Here is a 26777-nt window from a genome sequence, read left to right on the forward strand (position 1 = left end):
GTACCCAGATGTCTTGGTACATATTGGTACCAATGAGATAGGAAGGAAAAGCAAAGAAGTCCTGAAAAGACAATTCAGAGAGCTGGGTAGAAAGCTGAGAAGCAGGACCTCCCAGGTAGTAATTTCTGGATTGCTGCCTGTGTCACATGCCAGTGAGGGTAGAAACAGGATGATCTGGCAGATAAATGCGTGGCTGAAAGTTGGTGCAGGGGGGCAAGGCTTCAGGTTCTTGGTTCATTGGGATCTCTTCTAGGGGAGGTATGACCTGTTCAAAAGTGACTGGAAAATTGGAAATATCACTCCACTCTTTAAGAAAGGAGGAAGGCAGCAGAAAGTAAATTATAGACCAGTTAACCTGACCTCCGTGCTTGGGAAGATGTTAAGAGTCAATTGTTAAGGATGAGGTGATGGAGTACTTAGTGACACAGGACAAGAAAGTACAAAGTCAGCATGGTTTCATTCAGGGAAAATCCTGCCTGATGAGCTGTTGGAATTCTTTGAGGAAATTACAAGTAGGATGGCTAAAGGGGATGCAGCGGATGTTGTATATTTGGACTTTCAGAAGGCCTTTGACAAGCTGCCACACATGAGACTGCCCATGGTATTACAGGAAAGTTACTAACATGATTAGAGCTTTGGCTGATTGGTAGGAGGCAGCAAGTGGGAATAAAAGGATCCTTTTCTGGTTTAGCTGCCATTGACTTGTGGTGCTCCACAGGGTTGGTGTTGTGACCACTTTTTTTTATGCTATATATAAATGATTTAGATGATGGAATAGATGGCTTTGTTGCCAAGTTTGCAGATGATATGAAAATTGGTGGAGGGGCAGGTAGTGTTGCGGAAACAGGTAGGAAGCAGAAGGAATTAGACAGATTAGGAGAACGAGCAAGAGAGTGGCAAATGAAGTACAATGTCACAAAATGCATGGTCATGCACTTTGGTAGTAGAAACAAATGTGCAGACTATTTTCTAAACAGGGAGAAAATCCAGGAATCTGTGATGCAGAGGGACTTGGGAGTCCTTGTGCAGAACACCCCAAAGATAACTTGCAGGTCGAGTCGGTGTTGAGGAAGGCAAATGCCATGTTAGCATTCATTTCAAGAGGTCTAGAATACAAAAGTAAGGATGAGATGCTGAGGCTTTATAAGGCACTGGTGAGGCCTCACCTTGAGTATTGTGAACAGTTTTGGACCCCTCATCTTAGAAAAGATGTGCTGGCATTGGAGGGTGTTCAGAGGAGGTTCACAAGGATGATTCCAGAAATGAAAGGGTTATCATATGATGGCTCTGGGTCTGTACTCGCTGGAATTCAGAAGGATGAGGGGGGATCTCATTGAAACCTTTCAAATGTTGAAAGGCCTAGACAGAGTAGATATGGAAAGGATATTTACCATGGTGGGAGAGTCTAGGACAAGAGGGCACAGCCTCAGGATAGAGAGGCGTCCTTTTAAAACAGAGATGCGGAGAAATTTTGTTAGCCAAAGTTTGGTGAATTTGTGGAATTTGTTGCCATATGCAGCTGTGGAGGCCAGGTCGTTGGGCGTGTTTAAGGCAGAGATTGATAGGTTCTTGATTGGACATGGCATCAAAGGTTGTGGGGAAAAGGCCGGGATCTGGGGAAGAATAAAAAAGAATCCGCCATGATTGAGTGGCAGAGCAGACTCTATAGGCCAAATGGCCTAGTTCTGCTCCTACGTCTTATGGATTCAATAGCCTAACATTGTCACAAGCCAGATTAATCAATGGTGTTATTTTGAATGCAATTTAGCAGTACCAAATCGTCAAATTTGATTTCAAAACACAAACACGAGGAAATCTGCAGATGCTGGAATTTCAAGCAACACACATAAAAGTTGCTGGTGAACACAGCAGGCCAGGCAGCATCTCTAGGAAGTGGTACAGTCGACGTTTTGGGCCAAGACCCTTCGTCAGGACTTGATTTCACTATATCTATTAGTTTTATTTGAGACATAAATCTTTCTGCTCCAGACTACCAAATAAATAGACTGGGCTCTGTTCATAAATACACTATTTCAGTATCCTGGAAACTTACTTCCCCACACAATTCCAATCTGAATCAAACACAGAAAAATATTAACTATTTTCACTTTGATTAAATCCAGAACTTCAAAGTGCAGCTCATTGAGGGCCAGTTATAGGCCAGCTAGATAATGCAAAATATCTCTCATGGCTCTTTTTGAAAATTTAAAAGAGAGTCAATCCTAGGAGAAAAGCAGCATCTGGAGAATAGATTTTCACATTGGCAATTGCAGAGAGATTTCGATACAACCAGCTAATGTGGCAGAAGAGGAAGAAGGTGCCTTGGTATAAAGTAGATTTCTGCACAAGTACAAATTTTGTGTATTTCTTGGAGGAATTCTTGCACAGCATCAGTAAAAAGCAGTACATACCCGCAATGGGCCTTTTACTTGGTCATCTTGGACAACTTGTGTAGAATTGTCATGCTTAAAGAGCACCTAGACAATAGAATACCAAAAATAGACTCAGCATACTATAAAATATCCTTCATCAGAAGTTATGTTTGAAATTCAAATCAAAATTAGCTGATAAAGCTTGAAATTTCATCTATCAGTAAGCCACATACCTTGACCTTTACTAGTCGCTTCACAGTTTTAATCTTTGCCTCGCAGAAGGCACCACGGTACTTGGCACTAACATCTGTACCCACTGTGAGATAGGCAGGCTCATCAGCTGCCTGTAATTCAGAAACACAAATCCAAATTTACTGGAAAGCTAATCACAATACTTATTAAACATTTTTTGTATTTATTATTCTGGATTTCCAGCAACTGCAGAATTTCATGTGTTTATACTTTACTGAAAATGCTTTGGCATACAGGTGGCCTCCATTTTTCGAACGTTCACTTTATGACACCTCACTGTTACGAAAGACCTACATTAGTTACCTGTTTTCACTAAAAGAAGGTGTTTTCACTGTTACGAAAAAAGGCAGCGCGCGCCCAAACAGCCAAGCTCCTCCCCCAGAACTGCATTCTAACCGCCATTGCTTAAACACGTGCTTTATCTCGATTTATTTTGTGCATCTGTTAGCAAGATGAGTTCTAAGGTATTGGAAAAGCCTAAAAGAGCTCGTAAGGGTGTTACACTTAGACATAATTAAACATTCCAATCGTGGTGAGTGAAGTAAGGACATTGTCTGCGCGTTGAACTTGCCTGCATCCACCATTCCCACTATTTATACACGGAGAGAGAGAACCCTGAAAGCTGCCAATGTTACTGTTGGTTCTGTTCGTAGCAAAGCAGTCTCTCTTAGTCGGCATCCAATAATGGATAAAATGGAAAGTCTATTGCTTGAGCACATTGATGGGTGTACAAAGTGTGGTGTTCCATTAAGTTTTCTGGAGAAATCAGTCAGTCTTTTTAATAAGCTGAAACAGGACGATAGTGATGAAAATGTTGCGAAAGTGGAATTTAAAGGTAGTCATGGGTGGTTTGATCAGTTTCTGAGGCGAGGGCAGCTTCATAGTTTAAGCAGTGGTCCTCAACCTCCGGGCCTTGAAGAATGCAGTGGTGCAGCAGTAGTCGGAACGCACCCCAGCACATCTTTAAGAAAAAAGCCGAAACAAACAAGCCAATTAATTAGGTGCTGCCCGGCACGTAAATGTCGGCCCAAATCAGAGGCAATTGCCGATTGTGTCAGGTGTTTATTCGTATAAGCAAGTGTTTAACTGTGACGAAACTGTAATTTATCGGAGTCTTCCGGACTCCAGTAAGTGAAACTACACCGTACATACATTATTTCTACTTTATATAGGCTGTGCATTTTTATGTGTTATTTGGTATGATTTGGCAGCTTCATAGCTTGAAGGTTACTGGAGAGAGTGTTTCTGCCACAAGTGCTTCCGCGAGATTTTTGCTGCGCTTGACAGTGCTGCAGAAAAGTATTTCTACTTTATATAGGCTATGTATTGATCATATCATTCCTGCTTTTACTAAATGTTACTGTTATTTTAGGTTTTATGTGTTATTTGGCATGATTTTGTAGGTTATTTTTTGGGTCTGGGAACGCCCAAAAATTTTTCCCATATTAAAAAAATGGTAATTGCTTATTCACGTTATGACATTCCGGCTTATGAACCATTTCATAGGAACGCTCTACCTTCGGATAGCGGGGGAACCTGTAATTTGAAATGTGCAGAAGCACAGAATTCTAGCACACCGTTTTCCACTGTTGATTCCAGAAGTCAATATACTTGAGGAAATAAGCCTCTTGTTTCACTCTGTCATTAACTAAATCAACAGATGGGAGTGGGACATATAATGACCATTACAATGTTGCAAGACTTCAAGGAAATGGATACAGGAGAAAGTAAATGCACAAGTTCTGCTTTGCTCAAAGAAGGGAAAGAAAATAGATTCCTAAATATAACTGACCCTAAATTTAAAAAAAAAACAAAATCTATTGCTCTCCTCAAAGAAGCTTGATGCCATATGCTATTTATAGTGTATGTTAAAATTCTAGACTGCTAGAGTACATATACAGTACATCAGTGGAACCAAACCACCAGGCCGCGGACCAGTACCGGGCCACAAAGCATGTGCTACTGGGCCGCAAGGAAACAACATGATTTGGCGATATGAAATGATATGAGTCAGCTTTGGGGACTCCTGCAATACATGATACAATGTTTCCAGAGATCCCACTGAAAGGTTGAAAAATCTACAAATTAGTTTTCAAACATTTTCCATGTTTATATGAAGTAAAAAGAAGCCCAGTTTATCAAATTCTGCCTCAGATTTACATCAAGTCACAAATTAAAACTAGTTCTGCCTCTTTCCACTAAGTCTGTTACCGTGTTGTATCTCTAACTAACTTTGATTTAATGAGACACAGTTATCATAACCTCAGATGGACACAACACTTGCTGACACTAATGTCACATGTACACAAATTGGCAGATGATGCAATTTACTAACTAGTGTGCCTTCAGGGGAGAAGAAACAAATGGAAAGTACACAATTCCCTATTTCCCTATTCACTTATAGCTCAATAGTTATGAGTGAGGTAACTCTGTTCTTTGAAAGTTATATTTTCTCCTACTGCCTAGAGACCCTAAATTGTCAGTTAAACAGCCAATCATGTTCAACTTTCATTTCAAGCAGCTGCCACTAGTCAGCAATTTTACACAAAAACTGTATCTAGGTGCAAGTGAAGTTATAAAGAATCAACAGCATAAATATGCACACCAGCTCTTCACCTGTGTAAAAAAAATGCCACTGCAAAAATCCTGCGCATATTACACAGTCAATTCAAATTTATCTTATGTCTTCGACACATGCATTGTTCAGTTAATTTGCATTAGCACCGAGTTTGAGTGTATTCATTGTACAAATCACAACTTTAAGAAGCTGCAGAGTACATTATTGGTAATTTTAAATTTCTTACATAAATGGAAAACAGTTATCACTGAAGAGCCTATTAACTCAGCATGCAATATTACCTCCCTTAGCATTCAAATTCCTTAACAAAGTGCATTTTCAATTAGAACAACTTTTGTTTCCTGGTTAATTCGGTCATCAGTTCATCGTGGCAGCCATTTATTTGGGATACTATGCCACTTAATTGGGACAGGAGATTGTTACCAAACAGTTTCTAACTGGCATCAGACATAAGCATTTGTGTTACCATTAGTCGCTATACCATGCTAAGAGTGAAAATAGCATCAGCTACATGTGCTTGTGTTAAAAAAAATCAATGATTTTGTCACTGATAGTTGGTGGGAAATAAGCAGTAAGATAATACAGAACTGTTTTGCTCACTGCTTTTTCAAGCTTTCAAGCTCTCAAGCTTGGAGATGTCAGAAACGGCAGGGAGTGAAAATGGAACTATTTCACTACTTCAACAGGTTAGGAACTCTGAAGTATTTGAAGGAATCGACAATCATCTTGAACGTTATAATGAAAACGAAGATTTGGAGGTGCAATTGTCAAAACTTGTATGAAGGCAGACCATTATCTACATTCGGGGTCTGTGCCCAATTTGTTTATTTGCAGTTAATCAAAAAAACACGGCAGTGTACACTGGATGAATTCCGCCTTTGATAACTATTATTAGGAACTAATACACAGTATTATAGTACTGTAGAGGTATTGGCTGTGTTCTGTATTTCACTTAAATACATAATCTGTTACTCAGTTAAAATTTGAACTATTTCTATGAAACTTCAGCCAGTTGGAGCAGCTACTTAATTGGGCCAAAATGTATTGATCCTGATGTGTCCCAGTTAACTGGAATCCACTGTACTTGGCATGCAGAAACACTGGTTAAATCTTAGTAATTGTGGCCAGTAGTTTGAAATAGAACAACCAACGTTTAATAATCTGAACAAGCTGTCCCTAATTTGCACATACAGTTGCAAGAAAAAGTTTGTGAACCCTTTGCAATTACTTGGTTTTCTGCATTAATTACTCATAAAATGTGGTCTGAAGGACCATCAGTATCACAGGGTCCTTCGAATTGTCAATGATCCCTCCCATTCATCCCACAATCTCTTTGACACACTACCAACAGGCAGGAGGTACAGTAGCATTAGGACAAGGACTGCTAGGATGGGAAGCAGCTTCTTCCCCTAGGCCATGATACATCTGAACCCCCTGCCACCACCCAGGTCTCACCACTCACGAAGTTCCAGTTACTTTTTAAACTTGTGACATAAATGCACCTTGTGCTAAATGTCAATCTCCTGGAATATATATTAATATTTTGTGGTAATATTACTTTTTGTGTTGTGCATGCAGGTTCAAAGGAGTGTTTGTTAGTTTGGCAGCATACATGTATACGGCTGAATAACAAACTTGAACCTGAACTAAAGGTTATGACAAAAGTCGCTGTTGTTAACTTTATATTGTTATTCATTGTTATCTGTATGAAACATAAACACATTGAAAACCTTCACTTTCTTTTTTAAATTGTCTTGCTTTCTCATTTTCCCCACCTGCATTTGAAAACTATCGCTATTTTGTTATGACATCTTGTACACTTTTACTATATTTAACCCAAAAATAGCTAACACTAAATTATCAAAGTATCTTAGTTGTTTTGTAAATAAATAAAATACATCGAAGTTCCTTGGAAAGTTCTTCAAGCCCAGAATCTGGGTTTACCATTTAGATAAATCAGCTATGCTTACCTTCTAGTTAAGAACTGATCTTTAGATGTTGAATGTATGCTTTATTGCTTTTGCCAAAAAAACTGATCAAACATGTAATTATAACAGAATTCTCTCTAGCTCTCTCTTCGTTAAAACAAACAGTCCTAATTAACAAGCCTAAACATCTGCTATTAGTAAATACATCACTCATAAATAAAAACAGTAAGTGAAACATGATTACAACAGGAATTCTGCAGATGCTGGAAATTCAAGCAACACACATCAAAGTTGCTGGTGAACGCAGCAGGCCAGGCAGCATCTGTAGGAAGAGATGCAGTCGACGTTTCAGGCCGAGACCCTTCGTCAGGACCTGATTGGTAGCTGCTAAATAAAAGCCACTGGATTCCTTTAGCTTACAAAAGCAATCACCTAAAGCTCCAGAACATTCATATCCTTGAACATACATCAGTTAATGACCAACATGAGGACTGAGATCTTTAACTGTGAACCATATCGAATTCCCACTAGCCAAATAAACTAAAGAAACCATAGATACAAAATTGGAACTTTGCCGCAACAATGACAACTCTCTCGTGAAATACTAAACCACTCAAAACAAACTGCCACAAACTAAACCCCAATATATCTAATGTTCACTCCAGTATTTAACTTAATTAAACTTATTTCTTGTTTGACAGTCTAAGATTTAGGCTTGTATTTCTCCAATGAATTGATATATATAATGGTTAAATTGTGACAAAACTCCAGAAGGTTACACATCAACAGCTAACAAAAACATATCTGTAGATTGGAAAACAATCTAAACATGCTGATCAAACATTTTATATCTCAGGGTAAAATTCATTATAGAAAAATCATGCTTGAATGGAACATTATGCATTAACTTAATGACTGTAAATTTTAGAACTGTATACATTTAAAACTGGAAACTGGAAGTACACATCACCTAGGTATGCTGCCAAGCTTAGCGTACAGGCAACAGGAAGTTATTGTTGTCAATTCAGTAAATTTCAAACCACTGTCTGCAATCGACATCAATTAAATGCTGTGTTAAAGGGACAACACTCAGATTTGCCTTTGTATGTGCAAATTTCAGTCATAGCCAGCATGTTAGTGGAGCTTGTTACAATTACAGGCAGTTGCTGATTGATTTCAAATAAACAAAATATTCTGCTCTTGCACGCCACCTAGGATCCAAGAAGTCAGACTGTTTTCTTGATTATGGACTAAATCATTTATTAAGCAGATGCAGAAGTAGAAACTACTGACAAGAAAACCTCAACAGAACTCCACGCTTTTCAAGAATTGTGAGCCAGAGTAAAAAATAATTCTCACTTATACATAACTGTGTGTGTATATATGAGGGGGGAGGAGATACATTGGGAGACAGGAAAGATATAGCAAGAGAAGCGAGAGAAGAGATACAGCGGGAGAGAGAGAGAAAGAGTGGGATAGAAAGACAGGTTATAAAATACCTCATCACACACAAAATGCTGAAAGAACTCAACAGGCCAGACAGCATGTACAGAGGAAAATGAACAGTTTACATTTCAATCCAAGATCCTTCATCGGGACTCTTCAACTGTCAGCCACAAACATTGACCATTCATTTCCCTCCATAGATGCTGTCTGACTTGCTGAATTCCTTTAGCATTTTTTGTTGTTTATCCTGATTTTCAGCATCTGCAATCTTTCATGTTAAAACTGTTACCTTTTGGTTGAAAGGTTATGTCAAGAAACCATCTGGCTTCTCAGATAAGCAGGACATAAAGGAAGAGTTTCTATCTTCTCAATATTCATGCCAAAACCAACATCACTTCATCAGCATACTTCCCAAGAATGTCTTTGGAAATCAGGTCTACATTCAGGCAGATAGAGTTAATGGTGATGATGACACAGAAAACAATTCAATCCCCACTCAATGATGTAGCAGAGAATTTAAAGATTGAAATTAAAACAGAGCAAAAGAGAACAAAATATTTGACCAGCTTTTCTTAATTCTTCAGGCAGTTGATGTTTGAAATGTAATAGACACCAAAATGTATTTTGATTTTTCAAAAGCTTTCAATAAAACAGAAGATTTGAGACCATTTGAATGCCTGGATCCAGGGACCAACAACTAAATGAAAAACAAGCATCTACTATTTAGAAAGAAATGGATGCACAAAAAGTGACATTCAATTGTTTTGCAAGGTAAATTAATGATTATGGTGGGAGAATTTGGTGTACAGTTTTGAAATAAAATAATATAATAAAAATAAAAAATAAAAATAAATTACTAAAATAAATTTCAGCACGATAAGCAAAATATCACATTTTGACAGTATGGATAAGTTCAGGAAACCTGTACATGGACAGGGTAGAACAATGAAAGTAGACATTTGTTCAAGCAAGAGCAGTGCAGATAAATAACTCCATATAAGTGTAAAAATGGTGCTAGGATTCACTTCCATTGACACAGAAAGCAGAAGCAGATAGCTCCTGTTAAATTTCATATATCCTTCATTAAATCAAAGTTGAGATCAGTGCAATGTACATAAAAGAAATGCAACAAACAGAAAAGCTTTACAAGAATAACACAGAAAAGACTAATTATCTTCAAATTAACAACTGTATCTTTAAGAGCACAATATTCTATTTGACAGGGCATAGTGCTTCAGAGGTGCATAACAAACAAATCCGAAAATGAGTGAAATGGAAAAAATAAACTTGAACTGAAATCAAAGGCTTCATGAACCATCTTGTGGAGAAGACCTGTAAGGAGAGAACAATTAAAAAGCAAAGGATGTGTAAGACGCTTTAAAAAGAAACTGCAAAAACAGAAAAATCTACAGAGCAAAAGGAAATCTAAATTTATTGACATTAAAAAATATTTCTCTTAGAAATTCTGAATTTCCTTAGTTCTTTTCCAGAAGAATTTGCAAATATTTGCAGTTTTGGTCTCCAAATTTGAGGGAGGACATTCTTGCTATTGATGGAGTGCAGCATAGGTTCACAAGGTTAATTCCCGGGATGGCGGGACTGTCATATGTTGAAAGATTGGAGCGACTGGTCTTGTATACTCTGGAATTTAGAAGGCTGAGAGGGGATCTTATTGAAACATATAAGATTATTAAGGGATTGGACATGCTGGAGGCAGGAAGTATGTTCCTGCTGATGGGTGGGTCCAGAACCAAAGGCCACAGTTTAAGAATTAGGCCATTTAGAACGGAGTTGAGGAAAAACTTGTTCACCCAGAGAGTGGTGGATATATGGAAAGCTCTGCCCCAGAAGGCTATGGAGGCCAAGTCTCTGGATGCTTTCAAGAAAGATATGGGTAGAGCTCTTAAAGATAGCAGAATCAAAGGTTATGGGGATAAGGCAGGAACTGGATACCGATTGTGAATGATCAGCCATGATCAGAGTGAATGGCAGTGCTGGCTCAAAGGGCCAAATGGCCTACTCCTGCACCTATTGTCTATTGTCTAATATCAATCACCAATAAATTGAATTAGGAATTCATAAGAAACTTATTTAAGAGTGCCAAGAATATGGAAGCCACAACCATTAAATGTTTGAGGCAAACACCACAGATATGGGGAGAGCAGCATGCAAACAAAAAGAATACAAGGTTATGTTGTTTGGAATAATTGAGGTGGAGGCAAAACCTCACATAGAACATACATGTAAGGGATAGGTGCTGAACTAACTTATCTTGAAGAAAACTAACAGCTGTATCATTCACTCTGTCTCAGGCAAATGTAATTTGGCTATAAGGCATCACAATACAAACAGTTGAAGTTGCTCAAAGCCAATCGGGAGAAATATTTGTATGAATCCCCTTTACAGTCCTTGAGATACTCTCAGCCATATGATATTATTTTGTATCTTATGGCATAATTACTGTCTCAACCAGGAATTAATGCAGCATTTATAGATGAGCTGAAAACCGGATGACAGTTAGGAGACACTGAAGACCAGGAAAGGAGTAACAAAATCCAAAAGGAGTTCCTGTGATGAGGAATGTTGAATTTTTCTGCATTTACTTGTAAAGATAAATATGCAATGTTTTCCCTGATTAAACTGCAACGTACTCCAAAATGTAAATCAGTCTAACAACATACAGTTGCAAGAAAAAGTTCGTAAACCTTTTGCAATTACCTGGTTTTCTGCATTAATTACCCATAACATGTGTTCTGATCCTCATCTAAGTCACAATAATAGAAAAACACAATCTGCCTAAATAAAACACAAACACTTGTACTTTTTATGTCTTTATTGAATACATTGTTTAATCACTCACAGTCCAGACTGGAAAAAGTATGAGAGCCTTTATATTTAATAACTGGTAGACCTCCTTTAAAAGCAATAACCTCCATCAAATGCTTCCTGTAGCTGTTGATCAGACTTGTACAACACCAAGGAGGTATTTTATACCATTCCTCCATACAAAACTTTCAGTTCATGCCACAGCATCTCAATTCGGTTGAGGTCTGGACTCTTACTTGGCCATTCCAAAACACAAACTTTCTTCTTTTTAAACCATTCTGTTGCTGATTTACTTGTGTTCTGGATCATTGTCTTGTTGCATCATCCAACTTCTATTAAGCTTCAGGTGATGGAACGCTAACTTGACATTCTCCTGTAAAATATCTCGATACAATTTTGAATTCATTGTCGGAGAGCAGTGGTTTCCTCTGTAGTGTCCTTCCATGAACACCATTTTTGTTCAGTGGTTTTCTTATGAAAATAGACATAATTCCAGAGAAATTCCATAATTCCAGCAAATTCCAGAGATTTCTGCAGGTCTTTTGTTGTTACCCGTGGGTTCTTTTTCGCCTCCTTCCACATTGCATATTGTGCTCTTGGTGTGATCTTTGCAGAATGTCCTCTCCTAGCACTGAATTTCTTCCATTTTGTAGCCAATTTCTCTCACTGTGGACTGGTGAACACTCAGATCTTCAGAAATGTTTTTGGAGCCTTTTTCCAGCTTCTTCTTCTAAGGCATGGTGCACACAAACAGGTCTTTCATGAGAAGAGCAGGCTCTGTCAGTAACCAGCCTTGTGTGTCCTTTATATAGGGCGGAGCACCACGCCAACCCACACCTCCAATCTCATCTCGTTAATCAGAACACCTGACTCCAAATAGCTTTTGTAGAAGGCATTACCCAGGAGGTTCAGATACATTTTTGAACCCAGACTGTGATAATTTAAATGATGTACTCAGTATTGTTGAGAAGAAGTACAATTGTTTGTATGTTATTAGTTTAGGCAGATTGTTGTCTATTATTGTGACTTAGAAGATCAGACCACATTTTATGAGTAATTAATGCAGAAAACCTGGTAATTGCAAATCATTCACAAACTTTTTCTTGCAACTCTTGCTGTAGTGAAGGAGATGAAGGAAATCATGGAGAGATGAAGCTTGGTATTACCATTGTACAATATCAAACCTGACTCAGCTTCTCCAAGGGAAACATTTCCTTCAAGCACTTAGGTGAAGAAACATTCTGACTCGTCGTTCGGGAACTGCAGGTGTGTGATTAAAAGAAAAAAAGAAACATTGCCAGAGATTGTCAGCTACATTATTGTAGAAAAGAATAGAATTAAACAAAAGTAAATACTTGAGAGAGATAGCATGGTTGAATAAGCCAGAAGCTAAGAGAGGTCAGTCAATGATGGATAATATATGACTTTACAGGGCAGGTCATTTGATATTTTGATGTGAAAATAAATGCATTGCTTGAAAAGAATAGCTTTCAAGAATGAAGATAAACATTTCTAAGTTTTAAAAAAAAGTTAAAAAAAAAATACAATAAGGAAAAGGAGGATGGGACTGATGCAGGGCAAAGCCAAGAATATGTCCAGATTTGATCAGCTGAATGTCTCTTTTTCTGCTGTTACAATTCTATGTGTTCTAGGTCAAAAAAGGAGCACATTTTTACAAGAAAAATCAAATATGGGGTACTATTAACAACAATTTTTAAGAAGCATTATGGAGAAGCCTAGGAAATAATCTGCAATTCCTACCAACAAAAATAAAATAAATCTGAAGTTTGGTGGGGAATGGGATCATTTAAATTGTCCTATGGACATAATGCAATAGAGTAAAGAGAAGAGAAATGCAGGATCACAGCTCATTTAAGTAACTGCAGAAGACCAAAATAGACAACCTATATAATGACATCAGGTTGAAGTTTAGTGATTACAGCTCAAGGTTCAATCCCATCACCCCCTCAGTATTAATCAACAAGCTTCAAAACCTGGGTCTCTGTAACTGGATTCTTGACTTCCTCATTGGTAGACCACCATCAGTGCAAATCAGTAATAATATCTCCTCCTTGCTGGCAATAAACACAGGCACACCTTAAGGATGGTGCTTAGCCCACTGCTCTACTCTCTCTACACTTGCAACCCTGTGGATAGGCACAGCTCAAACACCATCTATAAATCCGCTGAAGACATCACTATTGTTGGCGGAATCTCAGATGATGACAAGGAGGCCTACAAGAGCAAAATAAATTGGCTGACTGAGCAACACTGCAACAACAACCTTGCACTCAATGTCAAGACTAAGGAAATGATTGCGGACTTCATGAAGGATAAAGTGGGAGAACTCACATCAGTCCTCATTGAGGGATCAGTGATGGAAAGAAAGGGTGTGCAGCCTCAATTTCCTGTGTGTCAACATTTCAGAGAAGTTATCCGAAGCCCAAAATTGTGATGCAATCACAAAGAAGGCAGATCAGCGGCTATACTTCAAGGTTCATATCTATTTATCACGTAGACATTGAAATTGCATTAACATTAACAACCAACACTCCTCGTGGGACTGGGCAGATTAATAGCTAGATGGGCCAAGGGGCCAGTATTTCTGCTGCAGTGTTCTGACTTTATGACTTCCGATTCAGATCAAATCAGGCCTCCAACCCCAGCTCAACCACTGGACCTGTTGATCACTGAACAAACACCAGGCCTCAAACCTCAGAATCACCAATAATGGGATCCCGAACACCAGGTCTAGAACTCAGGTGTCACCGATCTGTGAACCCAGGGGGTCATCGGGCATTATTCTCAAGCCCAAGTGGAACTCCAACTGCGGACTTGCTGACCTTGGACAACTCACCAGCCTTCATCTTCACTAGTCTGTCAGCTAGATATGCAGCCGGACATCCTGGCCCAATCTACAGATGTCCCATATCCGTGTCACTGACTTTCAAAAGCAGAGCGTAGACTTAGGACTCTGGCCTGTCCTTTAATTCACCCACATCACTCTCATGTCTATAAAAACACAGAAAAATTACAGCACAATACAGGCCCTTCCGCCTGTGCCAAACATGTACTTACTTCAGAAATTACCTAGGGTTACCCACAGCCCTCTATTTTCCTCAGCTCCATGTACCTATCCAGGAGTCTCTTAAAAGACCCTATCATATCCGCCTCCACCACTGTCACTGGCAGCCCATTCCACACACTCACGACCCTCTGCATGAAAAAACTTACCCCTGACATCTCCTCTGTACTTACTTCCAAGCACCTTAAAACTGTGCCCTCTCGTGTTAGCCATTTCAGCCCCGGGAAAAAGCCTATGACTATCCACACGATCAATGCCTCTCATCATCTTGTACACTTCTATCAGGTCACCTCTCATCCTCCGTCGCTCCAAGGAGAAAAGGTCAAGTTCACTCCACCTATTCTCATAAGGCATGTCCCCAATTCAGGCAGCATTTTTGTAAATCTCCCCTGCACCCTTTCTATAGTTTCCATATCCTTCCTGTAGTGAGGAGTCCAGAACTCTCCTTGCCAGAGGCTCAGCAATCTCCTCCCTCGCCTCCCACAGTAGCCTGGGGTACATCTCATCCAGTCCTGGAGACTTATCCAACTTGACGCTTTCCAAAAGCTCCAGCACATCCTCTTTCTTAATGTCTATATGCTCAAGCTTTTCAATCCATCCCTACAATTGCCAAGATCCTTTTCCATAGTGAATACTGAAGCAAAGTATTTACCACGTATCTCTGCCATCTCCTCCGGTTCCATACACACTTTTCCACTGTCATACTTGATTGGTCCTATCCTCTCACATCTTATCCTCTTGATCTTTACATACTTGTAGAATGCCCTGGGGTTTTCCTTAATCCTGTCTGCCAAGGCCTTCTCATGGCCCCTTCTGGCTCTCCCTAATTTCTTTCTTAAACTCCTTCCCTTTAGCCATATAATCTTCTAGATCTCTGTCATTACCTAGTTTTTTTGAACCTTTCGTAAGCTTTTCTTCTCGACTTAGATTTTCAACAGCCTTTGTACACCACTCTTCCTGTACCCTACCATTCTTCCCATCTCATTGGAATGTACCTTTGCAGAACACCACGCAAATATCCCCTGAACATTTGCCACATTTCTGCCATACATTTCCCTGAGAACGTCTGTTCCCAATTTATGCTTCCAAGTTCCTGCCTGATAGACTCATATTTCCCGCTACTCCAACTAACACTTTCCTAACTTGTCTGTTCCTATCCCTCTCCAATGCAATGGTAAAGGAGATAGAATTGTGATCACCATCTCCAAAATGCTCTCCCACTGAGAGACCTGACACCTGACCAGGTTCATTTCCCAAAACCACATCAAGTACAGCCTCTCCTCTTATAGGCTTATCTACATATTGTGTCAAGAAACCTAACAAACTCCACCCCATCTAAACTCCTCGCTCTAGGGACATGCCAATCAATTTTTGGGAAATTAAAATCTCTCAACACGACAACCCTGTTATTATTACACACATCAAAGTTGCTGGTAAACGCAGCAGGCCAGGCAGCATCTATTGGAAGAGTTTCAGTTGACGTTTCAGGCCGAGACCCTTCATCAGGACTCATTCTGCCTCTCTATCTGCTCCTCAATGTCCCTGTTACTATTGAGTGGTCTATAAAAAACACCCAGTAGGGTTATTGACCCCTTCCTGTTTTTAACTTCCACCCATAGAGACTCAGTAGACAATCCCTCCATGACTTCCTTCTTTTCTGCAGCCGTAACACTATCTCTGATCAGCAGTGCCACATCCCCACCTCTGTTCCCTCCCTCCCTGTCCTTTCTGAAATATCTAAAGCCAGGCACTCTAGGTAACCATTCCTGCCCCTGAGTCATCCAAGTCTCTGTAATGGCCACAACATCATGGCTCCAAGTACTGATCCACACTCTAAGCTCATCCGCTTTGTTCATAAAACTCCTTGCATTTAAACAAACAACCTCTCAAACCACTGGTCTGAGCGCGTCCCTTCTCTATAACCTGCCTATCCTAGCTCTGTCTCCAAGCTTTCTCTATTTGAGAGCCAACAACCCCTTCCTCCGTCTCTTCAATTCGGTTCCCACCCCCCAGCAATTCTAGTTCAAACTCTCCCCAACAGTATTAGCAAACCTCCCTGCCAGGATATTGGTCCCCCTCGGATTCAAGTGCAACCCGTCCTTTTTGTACAGGTCACGCCTGTCCCAAAAGTGTTCCTAATGATCCCGGAATCTGAATCCCCACCCCCTGCTCCAATCCCTCAGCCACGCATTTATCCTCTTCAAAAGACAGTGCAGTAAGAAGGCAGCTTCCATCATTAAGGATATTCACCACCCGGGGGAGACCCTCTGCTTATAGATCCATACTCAACATGTTAGGAACAGTTTCTTCCCCTCCGCCATCAGATATCTGAATGGTCAATGAACCCATGAACGCAACCTCACTACTCCTCTTTCACTCTATTTATATTTATATTGTAACTTAATAGCAATTATTTATGTTTTTCTCTCTACTTCTGCCCAAAATACAACAAATTTCATGACATATGTCAGTGATAATAAACCTTATTCAAATTCTGAACTTTATTTAGTAGAAGGGACAGAGAAAGATTAAGATGCCTAATAATGGAGGAATGAAAAAATTGGTTTGCCTTTGGGTGGCGGGTGGAAATACATCGCTACCTGAGGTATGAGTCACCCGTGGGCAAGGTGCAGCACCTGCTTAGCCACCCATGCCCCCCCCCCCCAAATCAGGGTCACCTGAAGCCATAGGGCAGGAGGAGAAGGTAGATGCTTGTATGAGCAGCTGGGCACATCACAAGTCCTGGTTATGTAACGACAGACGCCAGCAGACAAGCTCTGAAGAGTATTCATAATTGCCCAAAAGAAAGCAATGGAAAACCACTTCTGTAGAAAAATATGCCAAGAACTAGCATGGTCGTGGGACCATGATCGCCCACGTCATATGACACAGCACATAATGAAGATTATGATGATGGTTTACCTTTAGCTAGCCCAGAACACGATAATGCATGCCTTGACAAGGAAAAAATACACATTTTTTAAAAACAATTAAGTTCCAAATTTACAATTGCATGCCCAAACTAAGGATCTCTAATTAGATTCTGTTGTAATATTAGCACTTCTGAAGCTTATCATATAATTTTCACACAATTGCACCTACATATTCAAACAGTTATGTACAAAACTTATCCTTCAGATTTTGATACATCTGCATTCACATACTACATAAATCTCTCTCTGCCAGTTTATTCACACTGCAACTCTAAGCCACCAAATCTGAATTTCATGTAAGCTGCAATTTTATAAAAACGTTTATCAAAATAATAGCTTCAAGCAAATGGAAAGGGTTGAAATTTTTTAAAAAACATCAATTGCAGTACATCTTAAAAGCTTATTACACTATAAAATAAACCAAGAAGCAGGCTATACCAAAGGACTGTGAACTACTGTAGCTAAACATTGAACCACAAATCTGAACAACAAATATTTATATATGTTTTGACTACACTCCTTAAGTTTAATTAATGTGCATGTAAGAACATAGTAAGCCAACAATATTCATCACACACATATCAGTAGCCTTAAAATGCTGCATTAAATCTTTCTATTATTACTGTGCAGGAAATACTACAAGTATGGGAACAAAAAAAAATCAGATAAATCATAACAAAGGTTTTTCTTACATAAACACAAGAAATCCTGCAGATGCTGGAAACCCAAAGCACCATAAACAAAATGCTGGAGGAACTCAACAGGTCAGGAAGCATCAATGGAAATGAATAAAGTCAACTTTTCATCTGAGACCCCTTTCCAGGAAGGGAAAAAGTGGGGTGAGGCAACACTTCACATGCAAAACTGTTGGGGTTATCAATTGCATCAAATGCCCCTGGTGCAGCCTCCTCTATGTTGGTGAGATCCATTATAAACTGGGTGACCACTTTGTCAAGCACTTACACCAAAAGCAGAATTTCCCAGTGGCCAACCATTTTAATTTCCATTCCTATTCTGACATGTCGGTTCATGGCCCCTTGTGCAACGAGGCCACTCTCAGTGTGGAAGAGCAACACCTCATATTCTGTCTGGGTAGCCTTCAACCTGATAGAATAACATTGATTTCTCCTTCCAGTAAAATTTCTTTCCCTCCATCTTCCCTCTTCTTCTTTTCCCCACTCTGGCCTCTTACCTCTTCTCATCTGCCTATCATCTCCCCATGGTGCCCCTCCTTTTTCCCCTTTCCTATGGTACACGCTTCTATCAGGTTCCTTCCTCTCCAGCTCTACCTTTCTCACCTACCAGGCTTCACCTATCACCGTCCAGCTATCTTCCTTCCCCTCACCCCCACCTGTTTATCTAGCATTTTGTTTGTATTGCTTTTTCTTATATATTCTGGAGAGATCTAACAACATTTGAGCATGAATAAAATGACCATTTCCATGCATCAAAGAATGACTTTTAAAACTGGGGTTAAAACTGGCTAAAATGGTCTTAACAGATCACTACACTGATAGCAATAATTGCACATTAATGTTTACTTGAGCTAGTGAAAATTAAGTTATGTATTTAAACTGGAAAACGTGCATGTTCAGGTTGGCCCACTTTCCCAATGCAATGTCAGTTGTGGGGAGAAAAAAACTTCAAGTTAAGAAAAATACTTAAATTATCCCTAAAATTTGTCCTTCAGCTATCAACAGTACTGATTTTCAAAATATTCACAGCTTATGTGAATATTTAACTTTCCCTTCAAAAATAATACAGTGGACAGTTTTAAACGTGTAAGGTTCTACAGTACAGAGGCAAAACCTTTAACCTATCATGGTCTAGTGATAGTACCTTTCAAGTAACTCATCTCAAAATTACCTTTTATGATTGTAGCCATGAATGTTTTAATCATACTAATAATTTGTTACCAAAGATTGTTTCTATTCCAGTTTTCTGAGAATCGTTATGCCTGAATTTAGGACTTAACTTGTTACTTAATCCTTCTAAAACAAAAAGTTGACTTATGCCTATAACAAGTTATGTCAATATATGCATTTACATCAAACAGCTCGAGAATTTATTATGCCAAATACTTTTTAAGTACAGAACTCAATGGGCTGCATTTCAGTTCTTAGAATCTCTTTCTTCTGTCTTTGGGCAAATACCTTGGCCATAGTTCAGCTGCAAATCACTGAGCCATCACTGTCGCATATAACTATAAAAGAAAAATGTTTTACAATTGTATACAAAGCTACTAGGAGTTGGTAAGTTTGCAGACAGCATGAAGAATGTTGGTGCTGTGGTACATATGGGTGGAGAAACTGCAGATGGGGTTTAACCTGACCTAATAGGACATGTAGCATTTTGGCAGATCAAATGTAATGGGACAGTACACTGCTTATGGCAAGACTCTTAACAGTGCTGGGGTGCAGAGGGATATTGTGATCCAAGTCCATAGCTGCCTGAAATTTGGTTAGGGTGGTAAAGGTGTATTGTAATGCTTACCTTTAGTCAATGAATTGAGTTCAAGAGTCAGGAAGTAACACTGCAACTTTGTAAAAACTCTATTGATGCCACATCTGGAGTATTGCATTCAGTTCTGGTTGTCCCATTATAGGAAGGATGTTAGGGCTTTGGAGAGGTGTTTAACAGGATGCTACCTGGATTGGAAGCATGTGCTATCAGGAGAGGCAAGAAAGACCTTCTCTGGAGCAATGGAGGTTGAAGGGAGATCTGGTAGAGATTTATAAGATCATAAGAGCCATATAGTACAGTATTTTTTTCCCATAGTTGAAATGTCTATTACCAGAGAGCTTGCATTTAAGGTGACATGCACAACACGCTGGAGGAACTCAGCAGGTCGGGCAGCATCTGTGGAAATGAACAGTCAATGTTTCGGGCTGAGACCCTTAATCAGGACAAATGTTTTACAATTGTATACAAAGCTATTAGGAAGATGAATGAGTTGGTAAGTTTGCAGATGGCATGAAGAATGTTGGTGCTGTGGTACATATGGGTGGAGAAATTGCAGATGGGGTCTCAGCCCAAAACGTTGACTGTTCATTTCCATGGATGCTGCCCAACCTGCTGAGTTCCTCTAGCACGCTGTGCGTGTTGCTTTGCCCGCAGCATCTGCAGAATATTTTGTTTGCATTTAAAGTGAGAAGGGACAAGTTCAAAGAAGATGTTTGGGGCAAGCTTTCTTTTACACAGAGAATGCACTGCCACAGGTGCTGATGGAAGCAAATACAACAAAGGCCCTTGGACAGGCAGATAAATGTGCAGGAAATGGAATGATATGGACATTGTGTGGGCAGAGTGATTAGTTTAGTTGGGCATCTGAGTACTAATTTAATTTGTTCTGCATAATATTGTGGGCTGAAGGGCCTGTTCTTTGCTATACCGTTCTATCTTCTATTAATTATTGAACAAATCTGGACAACTGCACTCTCAAAGATGTTTGTAATTTTCTAGCAGCCATCCAAGGTACTTCCAAACAAATTCTCAGCTCCTTCACTGGGATCTGCCATGCACTTTACCAGAAACTCAAATAAAAAATCTGAAGTAATTTACTGGAGGTTAAAGCACATAAATTATTTTAGAACCTCAATGCATGTTCATAATAACATGAGATATTCTAATCATATCAAATTATTTTTATTATAGATCGTTAATCCAACTCGCTCGTTTTAGGTTGCATCTGGAAATTCCACTTGGCGGACAATTTTTCTCCTGAAAAAGGGCACGGCAGGCCCCCCACCAGAGGAGCTACCCCTCCCTAGACACCCCAGGCACCCCGTTAATCCAACAAGTTGTTTAATTATTACATGAGATAAAAGGGTCAATCATCTTTTGAGAAAAGCAACAGAAAATAGGTCCTAAAATAAAATAAATCACTCTACTCAAATGTACAGATCTCAACAGAAGTTGCTTTTGTTAGTGCTGAAAACTGGACAACATTTCACAATGTCCTCAAACTATAGAGATCCAGGAACAATTATGACATAAGAAATAAGCACAGAAATTCTGGAAATGTTGTCTTAAAGCACTTGTGTGGAGGAACACAGACTTGATATAGTTTAAGTCAATGGCATGGCTTTTGCAAATATGACAGAAGTGTTGCCTTTAAGATGTTGGCAAAATGTTATTTTTAAACAAAACAAATGTCTCCTTTTGTTTTTTTTCTGACTGATTCATCAGATTCTATCTCATGCAGAAATTGATAAAATACCGATTAAACTCAGATCTGTCAACTGGATTTACAACGAAGACCTAAAATTCTTCCCCCCCCCCCCCCATTATACATTACCAGCACTTGTTATCTTAACTTTTATATTCTAATTCATTGCAACTGTTCTACCTTATGCAAAAACAGACTTACTTAGAAATAACTTGGTGTCCAAATATTCTATTAAGAACTATCACTGCGGCACTAACCCCAGAGTTAACCGTACCTGGGTAACCTGGGATTATCTACCAAATCAACTTGTGGATTTCTGAAGGTGGTTTTTAAACTAAAGCTGTGTGATGTGAGTGGGGCATCACACACAAAATGCTGGTAGAACTCAGCAAATTTTGCGTGTGTTGCTCTTGATTTCCAGCATCTGCAGAATTTCTTATGTTTATGTCTGTGGTCTTTATGGCAACAAAACAAACCTATTTTCCATATTAATTTTAACACAATTACCAATCTACTGTTTAAAACCAAAATATTTCATTTAACATCATGAGGGAGTCTGTCTCTAATGGAAGGAAATTAATGATTAAGTAAATTTTCCATGGAATGTTAAGTTTGTATTTATGCCACACTTTCTGACATATATCCAGCCCGATAATTTTACTTTATCCTCTTCTTGCAAGATAGTTCACAAACTTTTAATTCCAAAAACAGCACAAAAGCTTCCATAGATAAGACTTCCCATCATTCCATTTCTAAATAATAAAATTTTCAATAATAAACCTCAAACTCATCTATCTATTGTCATAAATCAGTGCCTCAGACACAACTAATTATACCTGTAAACAAAGAATTGTTACTACTACAATTTGTGCTTCCTTGAAACAAAATGAGCACAAGCTAAATGAACTGCATTTTGACAGCTGGGCTACATTATCTAATTATATGAAATATATCATTCATTCTTTTTATAATAAAAATACCAGATGACTAAGAGCTTAAATTAAATGGAAAAGGACTTCCCATGAGCTGATGACAATTAAGTAAAATCTGAAAGATACAGTTAGCTTCAATGAAATTCCATCATAATTCTAAAAAAGGAATAGAGTTTTCTGTGAAAAATATCACCTGTCAAATTTGGTAGCAATCCAATCTTGAGGTCCAAAGGTAGCAAGAATATTTACTTGTATCACCCTAGCAGCTGCAAAATACTTAATAGTAACCATACACTCGGGCCAGAAAATTCAATTACATTTGCCAATTAAATTTAGCATGTCCTTATCAACCCTTACCAATTTTTAATTGATGCACGATAGACAGCAACTATCTGGATACTTAACAGCTCGGTATGGCAACTGTTCTGCACACGACCACCAGAAAATGCAGAGTTGTGGACACAGTTCAGCACATCACGGAGTCCAACCTCCCTCATGTCTATATTTCTTGATGCCTCAGCAAAGCAACCAGCATAGTGAAAGACCCCACCCACTCTAGACACTTTCTCTTCTCCTCCTTCCAGCATAGAAAGGATGCACCACCAGGCTTAAGCTCAGCTTTTACCTCACTATTATAAACTATTAAATGGCTCTCTACTATGATAAAAAAGATTCTTGATCTCACAATTTACCTTGTTATGATCCAGTAACTTATTGCTTTCTTGCACTTCACTTTCCCTGTAGCTGTTACACCTTATTATGCATTGTTCTACCTTGTTCTACCTCAATGCAGGGTGTAATGTATTGATCTGTATTAACAGCATGCAAGTCAAGCTTTTCACTGTATCTTGGTACATGTGACAGTAATGAAACTATTCCAATCCCAAAAATCTTGCACCTTTTCTAGTGTCCACCACAAAGAGTTTTTAACCAAGACATACAATCAGTGTAGGAAACATTGTCATGTTGTAAATAGAGGGATCTACAAACAACATTGCAAGAGAATCTGTTTCTGTAACAATGAGAGATAACTGACAGAATATTGACCTTGCTTTGAGGAGTGTTCTATGATCTGAGAAGGTGGTTTATTTAACTATAAGACTCAGCAATAACTCATCCAATATGGCACCAAATAGCTGAATGCTAAGAATAGAGGTTGAAAACAAATCCTCTGACCTAGTGATAACAGTACCAGACTGATCCACAGATAACAAGAAGATTGAGTAGAAATAAATAAAGCATTCATAGTTCAAAGTCAATTTCTTCTATCTTCCAAAGTAAAAGCTTCCTTTTTATATAACATGTTAAATCAAGGAGACATCTTCCTGGGAAATGTAGAAAGTTCAATTATTAAAGAAAGAGCACATACATTCACCCTGCATGCTGATCAATATTTATCCCATAAACACTGCTACTAAACTGTATAAGACAAGAATTCTTGAAATACTTAGCAAGTTAGGCAGCACCTGTGGAAAGAGAAACATGGTTAACATTTCAAGTCAATGATCTTCCATTATAAGAATTCTGAATGACACCACCATCAACTTAACAAAACAAAAATCCAAATCCAAAGAACAAGGCAAATAGCCAGTTCAAAATTACTTTTAGGTGAGTGGAAAGCATTTGGATTCATAGTTACCTGTTCAATTGTTACTTTGCAAACGCAGATTAGGAAAAAAATTAAAAATAGAGTAAGTTCTTTCCAGAGACATGACGAGATAGTTTAAAAGACACCAGAAGTTCCCAATTTACGAATAAACTTGAAAGATCCTCAACAAAATTTCTCAATTCTTCTCTTACCTTTTCCTCTTTCACTTTATCTAAGTTTATTAGATTTTCTTTCTTGTTCTGAGATGCTTTTGTAAGTTTCACTAAGTGTACTTGAGTTGGTCTGTTATTGGGTATGATCAATATTCATTTTGAAATCTTTGACAAAGCTCAAATATTTGCCCTAATGTTAGTACAATTTGGTCCATCCCACGGCTAAATGCAAAATAAAGAATATTAATCAGCGTAAGACATTCTAACATTATACTCTGGACAAAAATGGTCAACATATATCCGTTCGTCAAAAATGAAACAGTCAACAAGTAATGGAGTCAATGCAAACAACTTGCCTTCATTTTCGGGTGTCCTGTTCACTTGGGTCCTTCCAGCTCGAAGTGGTGATCACTGCAGTTAAGACAAGGATATGATCTTAACTCGTTCGGTACGAATAAATCTACAAAAACTAAAAGTACATGAACAAGGTTCTAATGTAAATAACATTTTGCCCTCCCCATCCCCCGCTCACCTCGACCTCCACTACTCGTCTCAAGAAGGCGAAGCTATGAAGTTCACATCCTTGAAATTATTTTACAATCTAATTATAGATCAATGAAGATACAATTAAAAAGGAGAGTGGACTTAGAGGACAATTTAACTGCCCCTTCCCGCTTGCTCCTCCATCCTGTGTCACGTCGCCATTGCTCTCTCGCTTTCTGCACCATGTCAGTCCAACAAGCTCGGATCCTGTAGTACAATTATGGAGGTGTCCCGGCAAATCAGTCGCCTTCTCCGCTCATAGATCGACAACGAAACGCGCCCTCCCCCTCCAGCACCCTCCCTCCGAACAGAAATCGCTCATTTTGCGCGACTTTTCGTTCGAAGCGATTATAGAAGCGTACCATCTGGGGAAGAGCAAGTGAGGCCAGTACTTTAAAACAGGTCGATGGGAAACAGTGGCGAAGTTAAAAAGAGGATTGCTACCTCGGACCGCCTTTCAAGCCCGTCCCCCCTCACGTATAAAGGCGCTTTAACAAAAATCGCGACGATCGAGGTTTCACACATAAATAAAATAAAATCAAGGAACCTCTGCAAACGTACAAGTCACCTTTCTAATGTCCCAACAGAATAAAACCGTGGTTTTCAATTGAACTGCAGGTCTAAGGGGAGCAAGAAAATGCGTGAACAGGCGAGTACGAGAAGTCGGAGCTGACTGCCATTCAATGCCCACCTACGTTCACTTTAAACCGAGAGAAGGGGGAAAGGGCTCCAGTCAATTCACCTCAGCTCCGGAACCGAGAACCAAACCCCCACCCACAACACGAAATCTAATAGATGGAGTTTTGTTTATGCTCTAATACTACAGAAGTAAGGGCTAAAAGGGAGATCGGGGAGCTACATACTCACACACGTCCACCGCTAACGTCCACTTCCCTAGGTCCCAGCGAAAACCGAAATAACAAGCTGTTGAGCGAGCCTGCCCTTCTCGATCTCCTATTGGCTGAATGTTGAGCAAGGCGACCGCACAGCTCATTAATTGGCTGCACGGTCACATGGAAACGGGTCCGAGCGGCGGCTCGGGCCCAGGGTGCAGCGCATTCCCCTCTTTCTGCGCATGTTCCCCAGTCAGAGACGGCGCTCAAGCCGTACGCAAGCGCAGAGGGGAGAGGCGCTTCGGCGCCATCTTGGTGGCGATTTTTGCTGTTTGAGGTTCTGTCGAAGAGGTAGCGAGCGCGCGGAGGACGAGGTGGGTCAGGAAATTCTCGGCTTTTAGCTGCTCGTCGTCGCGCTGTCTGCCGTTTTACCATCCAGGATGCAAGGATACTGCCTAAAGTAAGTTTTAGGATTGTGATGGAGAGTGAAAAAGCTTACGAGATGTAAATATAAAAGGTCAAACGAAGGCTATTTCTGTTCTCGTCATTGGGGAGTTGGTTGGGTTCAATGGCGTCTGGAACTGTTGATGCGTCATTGAGCTGTTACGTACCCGGAAACAGCTGCCGCTGTAAATAGTGTGCACGCGGCACGGGCCGGGGCAGGGGCTCGCGGCTCGCGGCTGTCAGCCGGCCAGAGTTGTTACTACGGCCGGTCGCTGCAGAAACCTGCCCGGAATGAAACGGGCCACAATCTCACTTCAAGCGAGGAAAGCATTGCTAAAAAACAAAACTGGGGAAAATGCTGCAAGTGCTCAGCAGGGCGGCTCGTATCATACGGGAAGATAAACAGGTTAGCGCTTCGGATCAATACTAGTATTTCTATCAACGTGTTTCTTCATTTAAGGTATTTGTTTCTCTCCTAACTGGGACGATATTCATGTACTTGCACTACGCAAATTAAAAAGGAAAGAAAACAGCCTAAACTTATATTTCACTGGAGTTTGCAGCAGGTCTACTGGGGAAAGTTGGAAAGAATTTTTACCTTCAAGCCAGAAACAAGCAAATTCTGTCTTCATCTCTGAATATTTTAGCTGCGTTTTAAAGTCAGTCAATTATTCTT

General features: G+C 39.5%; 1 protein-coding gene across 3 annotated transcripts in view; it reads right to left on the reverse strand.

Moving 5' to 3' along the window:
* arid4a (AT-rich interactive domain 4A) overlaps positions 1 to 25770 on the reverse strand; it is a 110933-nt gene extending 85163 nt beyond the window's left edge. The window contains exons 1-4 of one of the 3 annotated variants that reach the window (XM_072268042.1): positions 25688 to 25770; positions 24634 to 24692; positions 2606 to 2712; positions 2412 to 2477 (exon numbers count right to left, since the gene is read on the reverse strand). In XM_072268042.1, the coding sequence (XP_072124143.1) occupies positions 2412 to 2477; positions 2606 to 2712; positions 24634 to 24643 (183 nt within the window). In that variant the 5' untranslated portion in view covers positions 24644 to 24692; positions 25688 to 25770. Of the gene's footprint in view, positions 1 to 2411; positions 2478 to 2605; positions 2713 to 24633; positions 24693 to 24813; positions 24839 to 25687 lie in introns of those variants that run through there. The other 2 variants (XM_072268051.1, XM_072268060.1) reach the window with 2 other exon arrangements.
* Positions 25771 to 26777: the final 1007 nt, after the last annotated feature.

The sequence above is a fragment of the Mobula birostris genome, chromosome 1 (genome assembly GCF_030028105.1).
Source record: "Mobula birostris isolate sMobBir1 chromosome 1, sMobBir1.hap1, whole genome shotgun sequence".
Classification (NCBI taxonomy): Eukaryota; Metazoa; Chordata; class Chondrichthyes; order Myliobatiformes; family Myliobatidae; genus Mobula; species Mobula birostris.